Genomic DNA, 21,453 nt, shown 5'->3' with positions numbered 1-21,453 from the left:
AGGTCCAAGCACCTTTGGCCGTATGGTGTAGTCCTGACCAACTCTAGCATTAAAATCACCTAGTATATATAGCTTAGATTTAAAAGGTACTGAAAAGATCACGGAATTCAGGCTCGCATAGAAAGCCTCCTTTTCATCACCTGCAGCAGTTAAAGAGGGTGCATATGCACTGGCAACAAGTACAAGGCATTGTTCCTGCTTCAGTCTAAGCTTTGAGGTCATAAGGCATGTGGTTCAGATTCCAGCTGGTGAACTAGTGGTGTCCTGATGGAGAAGCTAACTCCTGCTTGCCTTGGGTGACCTTCAGGGTAGCCCACACAGTAATATGAATAGCCTGTTCAAACCTCTCTGAACTAGCTGGTACCAGAAATAAGTCTTTCGCTTAAAGCTGCAACATCAATATCATAATGTTCAAGTTCTCTGCCAATGATTGCTGTCCTTTGTTCATGGAGATCGTCGCGATCAAGAAGTGTGCGTACATTCCAGGATGCCAAGCACAGTTTCTGTGCTCAGTGTAAGTGTTAAAAAGTCATCCTAAAGGCCAATGGGAAGTTATGCAATATATCTCCAAATGATCTGGAAACTCTAGTTCAGGACATATTGTTCTGGCAGCAAACCACTGTACAGACTGTTATTAGTTTTGAGAGTCAGCATGTCCAGACATTACAGGAAAAGCGGAGGATCCGAAAAGAACATACAGCACCTGCGGCTGGCAGGATTTTGTGTAGCATCTGTAATTGGCTCTGCCAATCAAGGTTTGGTTTAGTTGCTCACCAACAGGGTCATAGAAGATCAGATCCATCCATCAACAGCTCAGTCCAAGGTTTAGTATGTTACTACATATGTGCATTCCATATATGACAAAATGTAATTATGCTACAAAATTAAGCAGTTTTGTACTTTTATTAAATTATTATGTTGTGATATTACAAAAACACAGTCCACTGGGGGTTTGTTATTTTGCATATGTGAGACTGGACTAAATAAATGAATAAAAAGAAATCATTTCATATGTACCAGAAGTCCAAATCCTGTCTCCCAAAAACCTCTAGAATCGATAAATAAAAAACTCTATCTTTATTAAACTATGGTGTGTGAAACCATATGCATTCTTAAGGCCTCAATTACCAGGAGACAGCTCCATGGATTTTCTGTAGAATTTACTCAAGGGAATAAAAGTCCTGAATGCAAAAACCATGAACAGTTTGCCTGTTTCATATTCATACTTTCTCCCCTTGTGTGTAACTGATTTATTCTACTCCATGCCCTGAGGGTGCACATTGTCCACAGTAAAAGGCTGCCAAAAAATAAAGGAATTCCCTTTTTGCTTTTAAAAAAAGGGCAGCAGAGGAGGAGAGAAGGAAAATGAACTAATTCCTTTAAATGTCACACAATATGTCATGCAGCTTGGAGTCTCGCGTATGATTTCACCCAATGTTGTTCCCTAGCAAAGTATGCTTATCATATAAATTACTCTCATGCAGTACAAGACACTCACCCTGAAAAGAAAGGCCCGATTTAAGAAAAGCTTGCCGTGCTTGAAATGTGATCTTTTCTGGTTGTATATTTGATGGCATATGTGAGCTTACTTGTCATATACTTCTATTATTTACGGAAGGCCCTAGCTAATATGGCACTGCTGTGCAAACAGAGACCTGTAGGGATTTTAGGGTCTTGTAGAAACCTGTTTTGCCACGAAGCCTCGTTGGAATTTTTTTCAGTGATTTCTTAGCCCTCTGGCTTGTATCTGTGATGAAACAATGGAAGCATAATTTAGTTTGGCAATGTCAGCAAAGCAGGCTATATTGAGTGGGCTTTCTGTGCAGAACACAATGTCCAGAATTAGAGGAAAGCACATGACAAGGCAGAAAGTTACAAGCCATTACATGCAAATATTTTCAGCAGGGGAAACAACTCCCATAAAGGGAGGCAGTAGTTAATCAGGACTGTGTTCTAACTTTATAGAGGTGTTGAGAAGAAGTTGGTTCAAAGCGGCAGTAAGAGGGATCTTTATGGTAAGGCCAGGCTATTGTTAAGAGCCCGGACAGATGAGTGCAGACCCTTCTCTCGTCACAATAGCTGCTCACACTGAGCAAGGCTCATTAAATATTCAGTTCCAGCCTCAAGCAGCTCATTAAGTCAGCAATGAGCAGTGACGCTGATGTTGGAAAACCCTGCCTCAGTTAACATCACCATGCAGAAGCTTCTTGCATCTCTTGATTCTCCTCTGCTCAGTGCCTTCTCTATGATGACCAGCTTGTGTTCTCTGCTTTGCATTAAATACAGGTAAAAGCAGCAAGGTGGGCTCAAGCCCTCCTTGTAGGATTTCTGGCATGATTTCAGCATTTGAGTTGTCCTTGGGCCTTTTTAGAGATGACTTCTGGGGCCCAAGTTATGCATCTATTGGATTTTCTATAGCAGCATCTGTGTTAGCCGGAGGCTGGGAGGAGGATTGTACAGTTTGGTGCTTATAGAAACAAAATTTATGTTGAAACTGTAATTTTCGTGACAGCAGCAAGGTAACATGCAGCCATTGTGTATTCTGTTTTAGACACTCCCCAGTGTTACACAGCATTACATTTTAAATTTTGGTTTAGTTTTGGTGGTGTGTAATCCATAACAACATGTCTGTTTCTTTCTGACGTGTGTGTTTGAAATTGAAAGTATCTCTAATACTAAACTTTTTACACTTACTTTAACATGAACTAATACTTGGCAATGATACACCAGATATTGGCGAATTAACTTCAGGCTGAAAGCACAAATATAATTGCATACAGCTTTCATATGTTTCCACTAACAGGCACTTAAAGCTGTAATATCTGACAGTATATAGCCAGAAATGGAAAGGCGGAACATGTGCAAAAGTTCTTCACTGCATTATTTTATGCTATTTTTCATAGCACTTAATTTGTTTTTTTACTTTAACAGAAAGTGCTTTCAGACAGCTCATTTCTACGTGGAGGACAGCAGCTCACCTCGAGTGGTCCCTAATGAGAGTATTCCCATCATACCTATCCCAGGTAAGGCAGGCCTAGCTGCCTGTAAATTATTGAGTGAATCGACACTTTTCATAGACAGGTCCTAATTTAATTAGGAGGATGTGGTGGAGTTGTGTTTGTGACGAGATTATGATTTTCCTTTTAAATCTTTACAGAGGTTTGCAACGTCCAGGCTGTTTAATGAAAATTAACTTGCTCTGCAGTTTTGATTTTTACCGTGAAAATAATGTGCATTCAACAGACAAGTCACCCACATGGTTTCAACTAAAAGTTCCAGAACTACTTTTTTTTAAAGTCGAAACCAAAAGTGATACCTTTTAAAAACAGACATGCAAGGCATCCAGTCTAGAATTCAATGCAGGTGCAGGGCCAGGTATGGAGTATGGCTTAAGCCACTTTATTGGCTTCATCTAAGGGTAGGAGCATTGCTTTCATGTAAACCAGGTGCAGATTTGGTCTATGGGAAGGACAGGATAATCATGCATATGTAAAGCACCGGGAGTTTTTTAAACAGCTATTTATTACCATTGTAATGTTCAAGATATCCAAGGCCAATTCCTTCTCCAAGTTACACTGAAGTGGCATTGAGAGCAGAAATTGGTTCTGGGTCATTTTCGTGGGGCATTTCCAGGTCTCATTAACCACGCACAATTCTCTACCCCATCTGCAATGACGACAAGGAAACTTTGAAGTTCCGTGATGTCGGAATGGACTTTGTAGAAGCTAATTTGTTTGGTTGTTTGGTGTTATTCCATCTCATTGACAGAACCAAACTATTTAACACAGTATAGTGATGTGAGTTTCAGAAAGGGTTGTGTATTTGTTGTGACGTGATGACATCTTTGTCCTTGGTTTCCTTTTCATTTTCTGTCATTATTAGTTGGTCAGATTGTTATTTTGGCAGTGTTCTGACTGCAGCTATTACATTAATTTTAACCAAAACTTTAACAGATGCCTCTAGCACACTAGGGAAATAAACTCACTTGAAAGGAGAAAGATCTAGTTAAAAATTTCTGTAATTGCACTCAATAGCCATGCATGTCCAACCTTTGCGAGTAAAATATTCAGAAGCATCTGAGGGCCTTAACATGGAATGGTGGCTATCGCCTCTTTATACATCATATGAGGTAGTGTGTATTGCGGTGTTAGCCTGAGTCTTCTACCTCTATAAATAAAAGAACAACATGCCACTCCCATCTCTCTCCACTGGTGGCACGTGCAGCATGAAATGGTCTTGGAGTCATGTACCTTCACTAGCAAGTAGCCGCTCTTCCCTCTCTCTGTAGGAAGAGTGGGAGGGGGTGTTTTCATCCTAGACAGCCCTGTGATGTCATATGTGATGGTGCTGACTTAAGAATCTGAATAGCCTGGGAGATTTTTTGTACCCAGAAACAAACTAATCAGATTTTTAGGTGAAAATTGAGCTATTCCTGCAATTAGGCTGTGGCTCATTACACTGTCTTTTCCAATCTCCATATCAGAGCCTACTTAAAATGGCTGGGAAGCATGGTGGGGGGTGTATCAGGTGGGCTTTCATACAAAGCGGAAGCTAAACCAGGTGGATTAAGAGCATGAGGTGCAGAGATAGGAGAATGCAGCTTTAGGACAAGACTCATCAGCTATTGTAAGTTGGAGTTACAGAGAAGTACTTCAACTCAGCGTTTCTTAAAGTGTGTTCCGCCGTGAACGACTTGAAGGTGTGCTGTGAGAGTTTGGAAAAAATATGCCCTGCTGGTATGTATTTTCTGTTACTGAAACCAGATACAAGGTCACTTCTTCGTTGCTATGATACCTGACAACAGATTTTTTTTGAAGAAAAAAGCTTAAGAAGCACTGCTTCAACTTTTTAAGAGAGGGATGAACCCTGCATGTCGTTCTCTCAAAATCACTAGAAAAAGAAAAGAAATGTCTATCATGTCTACCCTTAGCCATCTCCTTTCTAAGTTGAACAGTCCCAGTCTTTTTAATCTGTCCTCATACAGAAGCTGTTACAAAACAAAAAGCAGTCAAGTAGCACTTTAAAGACTAGCAAAATAGTTTATTAGGTGAGCTTTCATGGGACAGAAGCTGTTACATGTTCCTAATCATTTTTGTTGCCCTTCTCTGTACCTTTGCCAGTTGTAAGTACCTGAGAGAGTGGAATTTTCTGTAATATTTTCTTGGTCAAATATTTAATAACTGTGGCAGAGGACACATTTGATGATCAGACCTTGTTGAAATTCTCTCTGGCAGTCTCATGTTCTCTAGGGATTCCCCCAGCTAAAGAACAAGAATCCTGACTAGCTTCAGACACAAAGACATTTGCATACTGGCTCAGGGATAGCACAGATTCTGAATCCCAGTTTAACAGAAAGAGACACATTCTTCTCATTCAGCTCTTGTTCTCTGCTAGGAAAAGCCCTGGGGCTGTTCACTTCTGCTGGCTAGTTCTGTTGTGCATTGCTCTAACCTGTCTCCTATTTCTCTGGCTTTGCTCAGCATAGAGCCCCTGAGACTGGCTGGACAGCTGGACAGCCGTGAAAGAGAGGGAAATCGGGGGCGCACCAGGGGACAAGTGGAGAAGGGGGAGCTGGATGCAGGTAGGAGAAGGAGAGTTAGCAAAAAGCAGGACAAAATGGACTTGGCATCACTGTCTTGGTTCCTTGATGCACCAAGCAACATCGCTGTGGGGTGGGAGGATCAGTAGGTGTGGGGATTTGCAGAGCTTTTGGGTGATCAGCATAACTTTGGGACAACAATAGGGCCGAGCAGGGATGGGTCAGAACCTGAGCTGACTGAGAGTTGGGTGCAAGGTGCTGAGGAAAGGGGTCTCAGTGTGTGTGCTTAGTTATTACATAGACTTATTACATAGATCCTCACCCAGGCTGAGGTCTTTGGCATGACAATAATAAAAATAGCAATCATAGTCAACGCAACACAACTATCTCTGTCTATGACGGTGTCCTTACTGGGCCGTTCGAGACTGGCTTCTTCATCACTGATCATGATGGAATGGTAATAGCCTGACTCACCAAAAACTAATCCCTTCCTTTACCAGCTGGACCAGCCCATTAAAAACAAAATGCAACTGTTAAAAGGTTCTTGAGCTCCGCTAAAGCCACTGGAGCCTCAAAGAGGACAACTGCCTTGACACTTGATTTGTGATAGGCTTTTCTCTCAATATCTGTCCCAATCTGACAATGCTTTTCTTACTCAAATACATTTATGTAACGAGAACTTGGTACTTTGGAGAATGTTAATTGCTTGCACTTTATGTACTGGTTTCTTAAAGCGGTCTATGCACATGAATTAATGAAGACTGTTGATTAACTCAATAATTATTATTTAAAATAATTCATTATTAATTGCACTGCCAAGCAATAGAACACCAATTGAAATGCATTAAATAGGTTGGATGTCTTTCTACATTTTCAAACATAAATTTCTGTTACAGTACAAAATATAAAATATACAGTGCTCACTTGATATTATTTTTGGGTACAAATATTTGGACAGTAAAAATGACAAACAGAAGAAATAGTAAGTTTTCAGTTCACCTCAATCAAGTACCATAGTGAAATTTCTTCATCATGAAAGTATAACTTACAAACGTAGATTTCTCTCTGTTACATAACTGAACTCTAAAACAAACAGTGTAAAACTTTAGAGCCTTCAAGTCCACTCAGTCCTAGTTCTTATTCTGCCAGTCGCTAAGAGAAGCAAGTTTGTTTACAGTTGTGGGAGACAGTGCTGCCAACTTCTTATTTATAATGTCACCTGAAAGTGAGAACAGGTTTTTGCATGGTACTTTTGTAGCAAGTGTTACAAGTTATTTAGGTGCCAGATATACTAAACATTTGGGCTGGGCCTGCACTTGCCCCCAACTTCGAAGCAGCTATGTTAATCAGGGTGATGGGAGATTACTAATGAAGTGCTGCAATGAATATGCAGCACTTCATTAGGCTAATTCTCCCCTGTGGCAACTTCGAAGCGTCAGACTTCAGAGTGCCAGCAAGCATGTAACCGAGGGCACTTGGAAGTGCCTGCGCTACTTTGAAGTGCCTTTGCTCCTCAAAATTTTTTCTGCGTGCATGCTGGCACTTCGAAGCTTGGTGCTTTGAAGTTGTAGCGGGTGAGAATTAGCCTAATGAAGTGCTGCATATTCACTGCAGCATTTCATTAGTAATCTCCCGTCGCCCTGATTAACAGGCCCCCTTTGAAGTTGGGGGGCAAGTGTAGACAAGCCCTTGTTGTCACTTTGTGCTTCTTCCAAGAGTCCAGAGGATGTACTTCCATGCTGAGGATCCTTATTAAATCAATAAATAAATACATTTGTGACTGAACTCCTTGGGGAAGAATTGTATGTCTATTGTTCTCTTTTACTTACGTTCTGCTATGTAGTTCATGTTATAGCAGTCTCAGATGATGACCCAGCACATGTTCATTTTAAGAACTCTTTCACAGCAGATCTGACAAAATGCAAAGAAGATACCAACGTGAGAGTTCTAAAAATACCAACAGCACTCGACATAAGGTTTAAGAATCTGAAGTGCCATCTGAAATCTGAGAGGGTTAAGGTGTGGAGCTTTCAGCAGTCTTAAAAGAGCAACACTCCAGTACTGAAACTACACAACCCAAACCACCAAAGAAGAGTCAAACCTCCCGCAGGTGGCATCTGGCCCAGATGATGAATATGAACATGCACCAGTCTCCTCTGCTTTGGATCAGGGGTATTGACATTGTGTGTATTGACACATCTTCTGGAATGATGGTTGAGGCAGGAAGGGACTTGTGAGTGTTTAGCACCTTTGGAAGGTAAATATCTTGTGATGCCGGTTACAGAAGTGCCGTGTGAATGCCGGCTCTCGCTTTCAGGTGACATTGTAAACAAGAGGCAGGAAGTATTATCTCCTGCAGATTGTAGGTGCTGGGACTGCTACAGCATCCCCTGGTTTCAAGTGGTTTCCATTATATACAAGGTTTACAGTTTGGTCAAAAGGTGCTTGGCACCCCCACTACAAAAATTTTTCCCACGCCCTTGATAATCAACTTGATTGAGTGTTTGACAGAACAAGAAGTAGGACTAAGAGTACTTTAGGCTCTAAAGTTTTAAACTGTTTTATTGTTGAATTTCATTATTTTTTGTATATACTCCTACACTGGTAAGTTCAGCTTTCACGGTAAAGATTGTACGACAGTATTTGTATTCGGTGCATTGAAAAATACTATTTCTTTTGTTATTTACAGTGCAAATATTTGTAATAAAAATGACTATAAGGTGAGCACTCTGTGTTGTAATTGAAACAAAGATGTTTGAAAATGTAGAAAATATCCAAACATATTTAAATAAATAGTATTCCATTAATAACAACACAATTAATCACAGAGTTTATCATGATTAATTTTGTAATCTCTTGAGAACTCTAGACTTAATTAATCCTTGCCAAAGCTCAGTGAAGAAGTGAAGAGTAAGCCAATTTTACAGATAGGGCAAACTGAGGCACATGGAGGCCAGATTTTAAATGATACTTAGGCACATAAAGATGGAGATAGGCACCTAACTCCCATTAAAATCAATGGGAGTTAAGTATCTCTTTGTTTACACGCTTAAATAATTGAGACTGACCCCAAGTGACCTGTTGGAGGTGACATAGCACTTCAGTGGCTGAGCTGGGACTAGCGCTCAGGAGTGCTAAACCTTCTTTATGGACCACTAGACTCCATTTCCTCCAAGAGAAAAATAGAAATGTAGCATGGGACAGGCCACTTTGGCTTGGTGTGCGCTAGGGAGTTAAATCAATTGCAGATATGCAGTTTTAGCTATGGCAACTGCATAGCTAGAATCAACTTATCTGCAATCGAATTATCTGGCTGTCCGCTCGGAGGGAGGTTGATGGGACAGTTTCTCCCGTTGACCTCACTTACTCCTCACAATATCGAGGAATACAAGGGTTGACTGCCCACCCCAAATGGTTCGTATGTCTCTACTAGGCACGTGAAATTGAACTCCGGAAGATCGACCCTGACCAGATCAATCTTCCCAGTTGTGTAGACACACCCTTTAATCCACTGAGATGGTCTGGACCGCATCAAAATGGTTTTCTCCCATTTTTCTCTTTTCCCGATCTATTTGCTACCAGGGCCATTTCTCTTCTGATATCACTTGCAGCTCCCATGCAGCCATCTCCCTGAAATGCTTTAAGAAGGTTGAACTGCAAAATCATCCTTTGAGTTGCTCATAATTGTGATGAAAAGATGTGGCTTTTGAACTTTTTTCTGCTAGAAGCTGCCAGGGAGCATGAGAAAATCTTACTTGCTGTATTGATCATGGAAGTAAAATATAAGTGGCATTTCCACAAAAGCGAGTTCTTTAAAGTAACTTTATTAGCCTCTGATATCCCAGCTAGTGCCTTCTTCAAATATTTAAAGATGTCCCCGTGGAGTGATGCTTCTATTTCCTTGGATTTAGTGGAATAATTCCTCTCTGTTACAGACACTGAGCCCAAATGAAGGCAATTTAGCTCAGTGTGTCTGAAAAAAGTATAAGAGCTTTACCAATACCCATTCTTCCCTCTGCTTTGAAAGCTCTCAAACCACTGGGAAACTCTTAATATGCCATCCATTGCCCCTTACATAAAATTAGAGTTTTGCAGGTCCACAGGCAGAAAAAGAGAAGTGATTGTATCCATTTTCTGCCTCACTTCACTCTGTTGAATTTACTTAATTATTCAACATGAAACCCCCTATCCCATATGCATGCTGTTATCTATGCAGATTTTGCCCTGAAACATAAAACCCTTATTATAATTTATAACTATCTGTACTGCTTTTTATAGAGAAGCGTAGGACAATGGAGAGATCATTAACTGAGTCGCCTGGCTATTACAAGTGATGTAAGACTCTAAACTCAGCATGAGTCTGATTTAGAATCATGCCCCCAGGGTGTAATACACCTATAATTGAATGGCTGATTTCCTAAACACACCTGCCACCCTGCTAATTTTTTTCTGACTTCTCTGTTATCATCGCCTTAATTAGTGAATATTGGGTCATGTCATATTTCCTTGGATCTCCCTTACAAATTTTGAGTGATGGTATATAAATTTCTTACCCTCCTCCTTCCAGTTAGAGACCCTGCTCCCCTGTGGGATCTCAGTGCCATCATCCTGAAGCTCTTGGAGTTTCCTTTTGAGCTACTGTCAGAATGCTCCATGTACCAGCTTAACTTTAAATAGTCTTTCTGGTGGCCATCACCTTAGCTCACAGTCAGGAACTCTCCATGTCTCCGTACGTGGTCTTATGACTGGACCTTCTTATACAGCCTTTTGTACGGACAGGGTGCTGCCCAGATGGTAGCCCCAGTGCAACCTTGAAAACTGAGAGAGAAGAAACTCAACACCCAGGATATATCCTGACTCTTATGCTGTTAGCATGGTAGAACCAAGCCACTGCTTTCTCTGTGGCCATTTCTGGCTCATCCAAAGGTTAGCCCTCCTGTCACAGAACTTTGAGGTGCATTCTGCATGCATTTCTACCTGCTCTCCTCCAGCTGGTGAGCCTTTTCCTTCAAACCTCAAGGCAAACTCCACCAGAGCACAGGGAGCCTCTGTCACAAGCTTGAAAAGCATGTCTCTCTCTGATTTGTGTCAGGCTGCGATGTGGAGTGACTCACTGACTTGTGTGAAACATTACTTTATGCCTGTAGCGTACCAGCCAGGCCAACTTTAGGAGAGTGGTCCTGCAATCACAGGTCAGTTGACACAGCTGGGATTCTGCAGACCCACCATGCAGGAAAGACACTGCTGGCCAATCACCTACTGGGATTCATTTTGACACAGGCTTGCAGCAGAAAACAGGGTTACTTATCTTCAGTAAATGTGGCTCTTGGAGCTTCTTTAGTCAGTGTCGATCTTACGACCCACCCTACAACCAGTAAAGCATAAACTGATACTTGCAAAGAATTTCTTCCTTCTTCACTTCCATCCCTGGAGAACATGACAGGTAGGGACAAAAATGCAAATTTATTTTAGTAGCAAACAAAGTTTCATATTTGAAAATACTTTGGTAGCATGCTCTGATACCATGACTCATGTGTAAGGCTTAAAGTCTGTCCTGTCCCATGATAAAATGGGAAGGCACTGGGCAGCTGCAGGGTGGCTGGGAGCTCCAAGGCCCTCACCAACTATGGGGGCTCAGCTCTCCAAGGTTCCCCTGCCTCCCCACAGCAGCTGGGGATATGTAGAGACTCCCTGCTGCCACAGTAGTGAAGAGCAGCTGGGGTCTCCCTGTCCTAATATGATGGTGGAAAGCCTGCACCACCATCACAGCTGGGAGGGCTGCAGTATGCCCCCACTCATGGCAGCTTGGAGCTTGGGGTCCCTACTGTCTCAGGTGGCAGGGGTACCCCATAGCTCCCTGTTGCTGTGGAAGGTGGAGGGACTCTGCAGTGTAATGGGAAAGTGTGGTGTGGGCGGTATGCAGCCATTTTGGTTTTGGCAGCCAGCGGAGACCTCACATACACAGCAGCCCCTTGAACTTTTGCACTGTCTCCCCCTTGCAGCCCCTAAGCAGCCAAAACCAGCTTCAGACCGGTTCTTATCTATATTTCTGCAAACACACTGTTTTGCAGAGTCTCCTGTTAACCACCAATCAAGTAACAGCTCAGTGCAGCCACTGTATAAAAGATCCCTGGCTTTGTATCGAGGCAGAGTGTTTGTACCAAGGTACTAGGCTCTCCTTTCTTTCAGCAGAAATAAAGAAAATTTCCTTATCCCTGTCTAGTTGTTATTGGCTCTCAGCTAGGCAGACCGAATTTTTGGCAACAGCAGCTACCAGAGGTGAAGTCACAGAGGTACGTGGAAGTCGTGAATTCCATGACTTCCACAACCTCTGTGACAAAACCACGGCCTTTTTCAAGCCAAGTAACGCCTTGCCTAATAAGTAAGGTCACTCTTGACGTACTGTACCACTCAGTCTAAGTAAGGGGATAAGAATCTTGCCCTTAATACTTTATAGCTGTGTCTACACTAGCCCAAAACTTTGCAAATGGCCATTTCAAAGTTTACTAATGAAGCGTTGAAATACATATTCAGTGCCTCATTAGAATGCCGGCAGCCACGGCACTTCGCAATTGACGCGGCTCGCAGCCACGCAGCTTGACCAGAGGGGGCTCCTTTTCTAAAGGACCCCAGCAACTTTGAAATCCCCTTATTCCTAACAGCAGATAGGAATAAGGGGATTTCGAAGTTGCCGGGGTCCTTTCAAAAAGGAGCCCTGTCTGAACGAGCCACGCAGCTGCAAGCCACGTCAATTTCTAAGTGCCGTGGCTGCTGGCATTCTAATAAGGCGCTGAATATGTATTTCAGCGCTTCATTAGTAAACTTCGAAATGGTCATTTGCATGGCCATTTCAAAGTTTTGGGCTAGTGTAGACACAGCCTATGAAATCTAAATATTAATTCTTCTTTATGCAACTGTACCCACAATGAAAGAAAATTGCCTCACCTAACTGTGATGGGTCTAGAAAGGATAGGCAGTTTGTGGCCTAATTCTGTATTCCTTCCTCACTCAAATGCTCCCAAGAGGCAATGGGGATTCTGGTGATGCAGGAAATGCACTATCAGGTCCTTGGAGAGCACGCATAACTTTTATATTATGTTCAAATAAGAATATACATGTAAAACATAAGTAGTAATGAGCCTAAATGCTTAAACAAATTCAACAAATGACTTTAGGCAGGGAAGAAAAATTCTGTACTTGCTTTCAGACATTAAGTTCCCAATACACCATACACTTATGCACATGCTTAATTTTAAATGCATGAGTAGTCCAATTTCACTGTTTGTGCAGTGCCCATCACAATGGGGTCATAGTCCTGGATGCTACAGTAATGCAAATAATAAATAATAATGAGATCTGTCACAGGCTTATAGTTAATAAAACAGTGTTTAATGTGCAAGCTAATGGAAAGCTTGTATTATTTCATTCTGTTGAGCCGAAGTTAGTAAAGTTGATTTGGTTGCCCCTTTCTGCTTCAGGGAGAAGAGATCAGTTGCATTGCTGTTTTTTTATAATTAATGATGGCCTAATCTAAGACTTATTCATGCAGTTTTGAAATTCAGATTTCATTATGACATCTGTATTTTTTCCCATTAACATTGTCCTTCCAGTTTGTGATTGGCATGTGGTTAATAGCACTAAATTAGTTTAAATCTTTTAATATGTAAGAATAATGTAACTGCAGTACTGCTCACCTTATTTAACATTTTCTGCTTTTCTTTGTTATTATGCATTACTGCCGTATCAGAAATCTGCCTTAGTACTCATTTGAGCAATAGTTTTGCTGAAAGGCATTTTGTGCAGTGTTTCCAGTGTGCTGGAACATTAAGAACCCTGAGTGTGAATATATTCATATTGAATCTTTTTTGCCTTTTTCATTTTAAAAGACATCATTTAAAACTCAGTGATAATTGGTAAACGTGTGCAATTTGAATTGCATAAATGTTAAAAAGGAATTGTGCTCCCTGATATGTGGCTCTTAACAATTAGAATTTATCATAATAATTCTAAGGTCACTGATTTCAGCAGGGTGCCCCCCATGGAAAGAGTTTTCAGCATGTGTTTCAAACTCTGGGGATGATACCAGCTGTGTTGCCCTACTTTATTATTTATGCAGATATGATCTGTCTAGAAGAGATCCTCTGAGAGTTTAGAAATACTAACATGGCTTTTGTGATTTATTTTACCCTAAGCAAGTTGGATAATCTTTCCAGGTTTTTTTTGTATTGCAAGAAAATATGAATGCCAAGGGATACACTAACATTTCTGTTGTATCCTTATTTTAAATCCCGTAACTGGTAAGGCCATTCTAACCCTGAACAAACTCTATCCCCACACATATATGTACACTGCAATTAAAATGAAACATAGAACTGGAGGTTTGCAGAATATTGGGGGACACATTACACAAATACTCAAAATTCAGGCAATGCTCACACAGAGTATGCATGAAATGTCAACTCCCCAGTGTGTAGGGCTTATAGCTCAGTCATCAGTTACATCACTCTGCTGTCTCTTAATATCACTTTTCATAACCTTAGTTGTACATTCTTCCATTGTTATCCTCCTATTTCTAAAACAGTCCAAGATCTCTTGGTATACTTAGACACTTTATAGAAGCTCTTGTTTCTCTAAGGGGTGAAGTCCTGACCTTATGGAAGTCAACGGAGGGGGTCAGGGTATATATTTAACAATGTATCAGAACCACTATTCCTTTCTCTTCTACCAGAAGCATTTCATGTTTTAGATGCTGTTGAGGCAGCGCAGCACTTAACTGTGAAGCTATCTCAACAGCAAACTACACAGCTAGTTCAACTGTAGTCTATATATAAAAGCAGGCTTTCATTATTGCTCTGTGTCATGTACTTAATATGTAACATATTGTAGAAATATAGTTTACCCCCATCCCTGTAGATTGCTTTTAGGAACTCAGAGTTTTCTGACACACACAGTAATACAGGGCTACATGTAAAATACAAGGCTAGGTATATTCTGCACTACATAAGAACGGCCTTACTGGGTCAGACCAAAGGTCCATCTAGCCCAGTATCCGACAGTAGCCAGTGCCAGGTGCCCCAGAGGAGGTGAACCGAAGACAATGGTCAAGCGATTTGTCTCCTGCCGTCCCTCTCCCGCCTTCGACAAAAGGCTAGGCACCATACCTTACCCCTTGCTAATAGCCATCTATGGATCTAACCTCCAAATATTTATTGAGCTCTTTTTTAAACTTTGTTAGAGTCCCGGCCTTCACAGTGTCCTCTGGTAAGGAGTTCCACAGGTTGACTGTGCGCTGTGTGAAGAAAAACTTTCTTTTATTAGTTTTGAACCTGCTACCCATTAATTTCATTTGGTGTCCTCTAGTTCTTATATTACGGGAACAAGTAAATAACTTCTCTATATTCACTTTCTCCACACCTTTCATGATTTTATATACCTCTATCATATCGCCCCTCAGTCTCCTCTTTTCCAGACTGAAATGTCCCGGTCTCTCTAGCCTCTCCTCACATGGGACCCATTCCAAACCCTTAATCATTTGAGTTGCCCTTTTCTGAACCTTTTCTAACGCGAATATATCTTTTTTGAGGTGATGAGACCACATCTGCACGCAGTACTCAAGATGTGGCAGTCCCATAGTTTTATATAGGGGACTAGAACAAGTTATTCTGCCCATTTCTTTTTGAAGTCCCCAGAGTATTTAAATTTAACACCTGGGACTTAGTAAAACTGCTCTGGAATTACACCCAGTGTTAGCATCATGGCCTTAAACAAAAGGCCTAGAAGACCACTATACATCTCAAAGGAGGTAGCATTGGTGACTGACTTTGTGATCGAGCAACACAGCGTAGGTCATATTACAGCAGTGGTTTTTGAGGGGCAGTATGTTATTCTGTAAAGCTTTTTTAACTTTTTTTCCCCCACCAGCACACAACAATATACCATCTTACAGAGATTTCCTGTTGGGAGAAACCTCACAGTGTAGGAGGCATCAGTAAACAGTGGGAAACATTTAAATTTTCTGGTTATTCTGTGGTATTTGTCACACAATAGAAAGTGGAGCAAAGGAGCATCTCGCCATATTGGAGTGTAGCTTCACCTTGTACAATTACCATCTCTCAATCCCTGTGAAATGAGAACGGAGGAGGAAGGAGTATGAGAGGAACATGAAGAAAGCAGTAAAACATGGAAGGAAAAGCCAGAGGCAGGAGAAGGAGGCAGAAGAGGGGACGTCCTGTGCTGCCCCAGCAACATGGGACTTGTTCCCCTGAAAGAAAATGTAATCAGAAAGTGGGTTTTGTGGTATAGAAATCTGACACAGGGCTGGAAGGAGAGTCCAATTATGTGGCTAGATGTCAAATGTCATTCCCACTATCAGACTGGTAGTGGACGTGCCTCTTTACAGTGCCTCAGTATAAAACTCTTGTATAAGATGAGCACTGTGAGGGCACATTTTTGAGATAGAGTCAGCATCACTGAGAGATAAGAGGAGTGTCAGATGTATGAATGGTTGGAATGAATGGTGATATCACCTGAGAGGTATCACCAGGTGAGTCAACACTTAACCATGACGCAAATGAGTGGTTATAGCTCCAGAAGTTTGCAAATGCTGTGACCTTCCTGGCACATGTCAAAACACTGGAAAACTGGAAAGCAAAATGGAATCTGTAATAAACAATATTAATACCATTTGGTGAGCTACAATAAAGAGAATCTGATTTAAAAGCGCACCAAAGAGACAGGAAGCACAGATGACATTGAAGGTTAATTCAAGATTATTGAAGGAAAAACAAGGAAGCACTTGAAAACAGGAATGAGTCTGAAGTGCTCCCTCTCATGAATATTTCCGGGTTTGAGTGCTGGCTTCTGGGTTCTGGTGGAGACCATGAGAAACATCAGAACTCCAGCAAGAACCCAAACTAGGAAGAAGTAGTGGGAGACAGGACTTAGATTTTAACCTTCTGGATTCACTTATGATTCAAAATGTCTATTCCAATCCAGTACCATTAAACCATCTCATGAGCTCTCAGGGTACAAATAAATTAGAGACCATATTCTGTGGAGGTGCTACCTTTGGTACAAGATCCCATCTTTATTTTTAAATTGACCCTGATTATTTTAGAGTAAGTATCGGAGCAACTTTATTAAGCAGGATATAGATAAAAGATTCCTTCCTAATCACATTGCTAATTACACAGCCTTTTAAATATAACCCTGTTTTTAGCATTATAATTTTAAAATACACTGGACATTCTGATTCCCAAATGAATGTACTTCTTGTGTCACGTTGGTTGTCTCTTGCCATTTCATAGGTAACAATGAGCAAATGCAGGTTCTTTTCTGATATGCAGGTGAATGTAGCTCATATCCATGGCATCAGTGATGCAGGCTCCTCTTGTGGGGGAGAGGTGCATTGCACTATGCCCCTCTCAAATTCATTCGCCATCATGGTGCCCCTGCATATGACAGTTTCTCCATAGAGCATCTCACCATTGCTCCAGAGTTGACCATATGGTCGCTCCAGAGCAGCAGCAGCAGTCACACCTGCTACAATTCCAGATCCTGGCAGCCAGAGAGGATGGGTTCCAGTTTGCCTCATATTTGAATATCTCAGGCTGCTTCTACACTCACCTCCTCCTGTTGGAGGCGGCGTGGTAATGAGGCAATTCGAAGCAGGCTAATGAGGCACTAACGTGCATATTCAGCACCGCATTAGCATAATGGCAGCCATGCGAATTTCAAAGTGCAGACTTCGAAATGCAGATTGACAGTGAAGAAGGGGGCAGCTTTGAAATAAGCACCCCACTTCAGCATTCCCTTACTCCCATCTAGTTTTGTGCGAATTAGGAAATGTCAAAGCAGAGTCCTTATTTAGAAGCTGCCCCCACCTTCACTGTCAATCTGTAATTCAAAGCTTGCACTTTGAAATTCGCATGGCTGCCATTATGCTAATGAGGCACTGAATATGCACGCTGGTGCCTCATTAGCCTGCTTCGAATTGCCTCATTACCATGCCGCCTCATTACCATGCCACCTCCATCAGGAGGGGGTGAGTGTAGAAGCAGCCTCAGAGAGCAGTATGTGGCACTGCCATAAAACTACTGGAGCAGTCTCTGATTAGAAATCCTTCTAATCCAGATACCTTCACCCAGGCTCACCTAAATTGTACGCCTCCATGGAAAGCACGAGTTTCCATGTGAAAATTAATATGGTGAGAGACTATGCTCACATTTTATACAGGTATGAAACCAAGCTATTTCTGATTACACTGGTATAACAGAGGTCTGAGTTTGTGTCATAAAGAACTGCCATCTTTGTACTGGTTAGTCATAAAGACACATTTTTAAAACATTCCCTCCTTTGGAATAAGCTATAAGTCTGGTAGACTGTATACACTGTGTTGACATTAACAAATGGCGGTGTGGGTTTAGGCTGGGAAGAAGTGAACTGTGCAAAAGGGAATATGCATTGAGCAACTATTAGGGCACCTAATTAGCTATTATAGGATTCCATTAATCTCCTCCATTGACTAAAAGAATTACGGTCTCTGAGGCTCATTTGTCTTAAGATGGAAGAGAAGCTTAACCATGCCCGAGTAGCTACCTTCAAAAAACAGTATGTTCCACGTATCCAGTTACATTAGCGTGTCTGGTTAGAAAAGGCTGAAGAAAGATTCTTCAGATTAGATAGATTCCTTCAGCCAACAATGTGTTTGAAGGCCTCACCAGACAACTCCATATCATCTTAAATATCTTTAGTATCATTTCTTTCTTGTGTATATCATGGAGAATGAGTGTGTACTCATGGACTGGCAGGAGGGTTCTGGTTTTAGTTTATCTTGTCTATTTCGATTTTCAGAACAAGTGCAGAGATGGGCTACTAGAATGGTCAGAACAATGACTAAATTATTGTTTTCAGTAAATACATCAGAGGGCTAAACACCAGGGAGGGAGAGGAGTTATTTAAGTCGAGTCAATATTGGCACAACAGCAAATGGCTATAAACTATCCATCAACAAGTTCAGGCTTCAGATTAAATGAAGATATCTAATGATGTGCTAGTGGTGTTCTTAAATAGACTTCTGAGTGGAGTAGTTGGGGGCGTAAAAATATATTTTGTTCTAAGACCGAGTTCAGCAAGTTCACAGACAGAATAATACGACAAGGGCTCCTGCAATGGGATACTTCTTTAAAAATATCTCCCACAGCCGGGGAGGACTCGAGTTACTACAGAGAATTCTTTCCCAGGTGTCTGACTAGTGTGTCTTGGGGTTAGACTTGCTCAGGGTCTAACTGACCATCATATTTGGGATCAGGAACGAATTACCCCTCAAGACAGGGACCTTCAGGGGCTTTCACATTCCTCAGCAGTGTAGAGAATAAGTCCCTTGCTGGTTTGAAATTAAATTAAATGTTAGAGTCTCTGTAATTCAATGAGTTTAAGTCAAGATTTGGGGACTTCAGTAACTCAGTCAGAGGTTATGGGTCTGTTACAAGGGTCAGTAGCTGAGGTTCTCCATCTGCAAGGTGCAGGAAGTCAGAGAAGATTATCATGATGGTCCCTTCTGGCCTTTAAGTCTTTGTCTCTTTCACTGTATCTGTACAGCACCTAGCACAGAGGCACTAACTGCTGGGCTGTGCCAGATCCAGACACTCGGGCTACATCTACACTACAGGGCTGTGGTCCCACCTGCCAGCCATGGCCAATCCAGCACAACCAGGACCCTGCCTGCCTGCCGGGTCTGATCAGGTGCAGTTCAGACCAGGGGTCCTGCCTGCCCAATAGGGCTACTCAGGTGTACCTGTGGCTGGGTCATACTTACTTGTCACATGGCCCAGCCAGTCCTCATAGCCAGGGCTGCTCTGGCCTGGAACTGCTGGTTGTCCATAGGGTTTGAGAAGAGTCCAGGTAATTGGTTACCCCATAAGCATTCCATTAAGCATAATGCACTCTGCAAAACTGAACTGGACGCCCTGACCTAATGCACTGGGTTCCTGATCCCGGCTTGGTGTGTAGCCTCCACAGCAGGACAAATAAACAATAATAATCAATTAATAATTAATAGCATTTGACCCTGATTTTTGTATTATGTGAAATTCTTAATACAGCAATGGGTATTTTTAAGGAGACTCAAGGATGTACTTTGCTGTTTGTGGGAGGAAAGATTCTTTTACGTACTGTTGGGATGTCCATCCCAATGACTCATGAATTCATAAATACCTTGGCTGTGAAGACATATATGTATTGGAATTAAATACTATTCTATTCTAATATAGCATTTTTGTTATGTAAATATTGTCAATTGCTTCTGTATTGTAAGGCTGTTTACTAAAATGATCGTACTCTTATCAAATGTTTTAAATATTCAGAATTACCACAGTGAGGTGATTAGATTCCAGACAGGTTCTTACCAATTGCCTCTGTAAACAAACCAAAAAAAGAATATTTTCCTCTAAGGTCGATTCAGGGTTTCTTTATAAAATTCCTGCCGAACTAGAGCCTCATTTACACATTCTGATATAATCACAGCCTTTGCTCAAAAAAAAAAATGTGACAGCTTTATTAGGCTGCCAAAAATCTTTCACTCTGAATACAGTAAATGTTACGTGTCTCTTTGTTTGTCTTTAAATTTTGTTATGTATCTATAGAAATATTTGGATGTTTTTCCATTGTAATATAGATATTTTTGAAAAGCAGGAGAATGCAGACAATAATGCAACTATAATACAGAAGCAAATACATCACAAGTACTTGAAGTAAACATGAGCAACATATAATCTTCATAAGTATGTGAAATCAAATACGTCACTGTCTAAATATTGCCTTGAATGATGTGATCAGCCAGTTGTAACCCTTGAGCAGGAAGATTTTTACACATGCTGAAAATAATCACACTTGCGTTGTAGTGTCTTACCTTTTCAAAATGCCATGCTACAAACATTAACTCGGTACTCCCGGAAAGCACAGTGATTTTACCAATTGGGGTAGTGTATAAAGCAACACTGAGACCCCAGAGGTAAGCAGGCTTGTCTAGATGAACAGAGCAAATGGGATGTAAATCAGGAGCACACGAGACTATCACACACTATGGCTACGTCTACACGTGAAGCCTACATTGAAATAGCTTATTTCGATGTAGCAACATCAAAATAGGCTATTTTGATGAATAACGTCTACACGTCCTCCAGGGCTGACAACGTCGATGTTCGACTTCGACGTTGCGCGGCACCACATCGAAATAGGCACTGCGAGGGAATGTCTACGCGCCAAAGTAGCACACATCGAAATAAGGGTGCCAGGCACAGCTGCAGACAGGGTCACAGGGCGGACTCAACAGCAAGCCGCTCCCTTAAAGGGCCCCTCCCAGACACAGTTGCACTAAACCACACAAGGTACACAGAGCTGACAACTGGTTGCAGACCCTGTGCCTGCAGCATGGATCCCCAGCTGCCGCAGCAGCAGCCAGAAGCCCTGGGCTAAGGGCTGCTGCCCACGGTGACCATAGAGCCCCGCAGGGGCTCGAGAGAGAGCGTCTCTCAACCCCTCAGCTGATGGTCGCCATGGTGGACCCCGCTATTTCGAAGTTGCGGGACGCGCAACGACTACACGGTCCCTACTTCGACGTTGAACGTCGAAGTAGGGCGCTATTCCTATCCCCTCATGGGGTTAGCGACTTCGACGTCTCGCCGCCTAACGTCAAAGTTAACTTCAAAATAGCGCCCGACACGTGTAGCCGTGACGGGCACTATTTCGAAGTTAGTGCCGCTACTTCGAAGTAGCGTGCACGTGTAGACACGGCTTATTTGTCCGTGTGGATCCTGCAGACACACACACCAAGTCCTAGAGCAGACATCAGCAACCCTTCCGAGGCTCCCTGAGGGCAGCTGCAGCACTGAAGGTGCCGGTAAGTTGATGTAGCC

At 41.9% G+C, this 21,453-nt stretch overlaps 1 protein-coding gene across 7 annotated transcripts in view; it reads left to right on the top strand.

Moving 5' to 3' along the window:
• The window catches only part of PTPRG (protein tyrosine phosphatase receptor type G), a 610,456-nt gene that overhangs the window by 548,163 nt on the left and 40,840 nt on the right, over positions 1-21,453 (top strand). For all 7 annotated transcript variants that reach the window (XM_075006204.1, XM_075006203.1, XM_075006202.1 and 4 more), the window contains one exon: positions 2,932-3,023. In XM_075006204.1, the coding sequence (XP_074862305.1) occupies positions 2,932-3,023 (92 nt within the window). The remainder of the gene's footprint in view (positions 1-2,931; positions 3,024-21,453) is intronic.

The sequence above is a fragment of the Carettochelys insculpta genome, chromosome 11, assembly GCF_033958435.1.
Source record: "Carettochelys insculpta isolate YL-2023 chromosome 11, ASM3395843v1, whole genome shotgun sequence".
In the NCBI taxonomy this organism is placed as follows: Eukaryota; Metazoa; Chordata; order Testudines; family Carettochelyidae; genus Carettochelys; species Carettochelys insculpta.
Note: the sequence above shows the minus strand (reverse complement) of the source record. Positions and strands in the feature narration are given on the sequence as shown.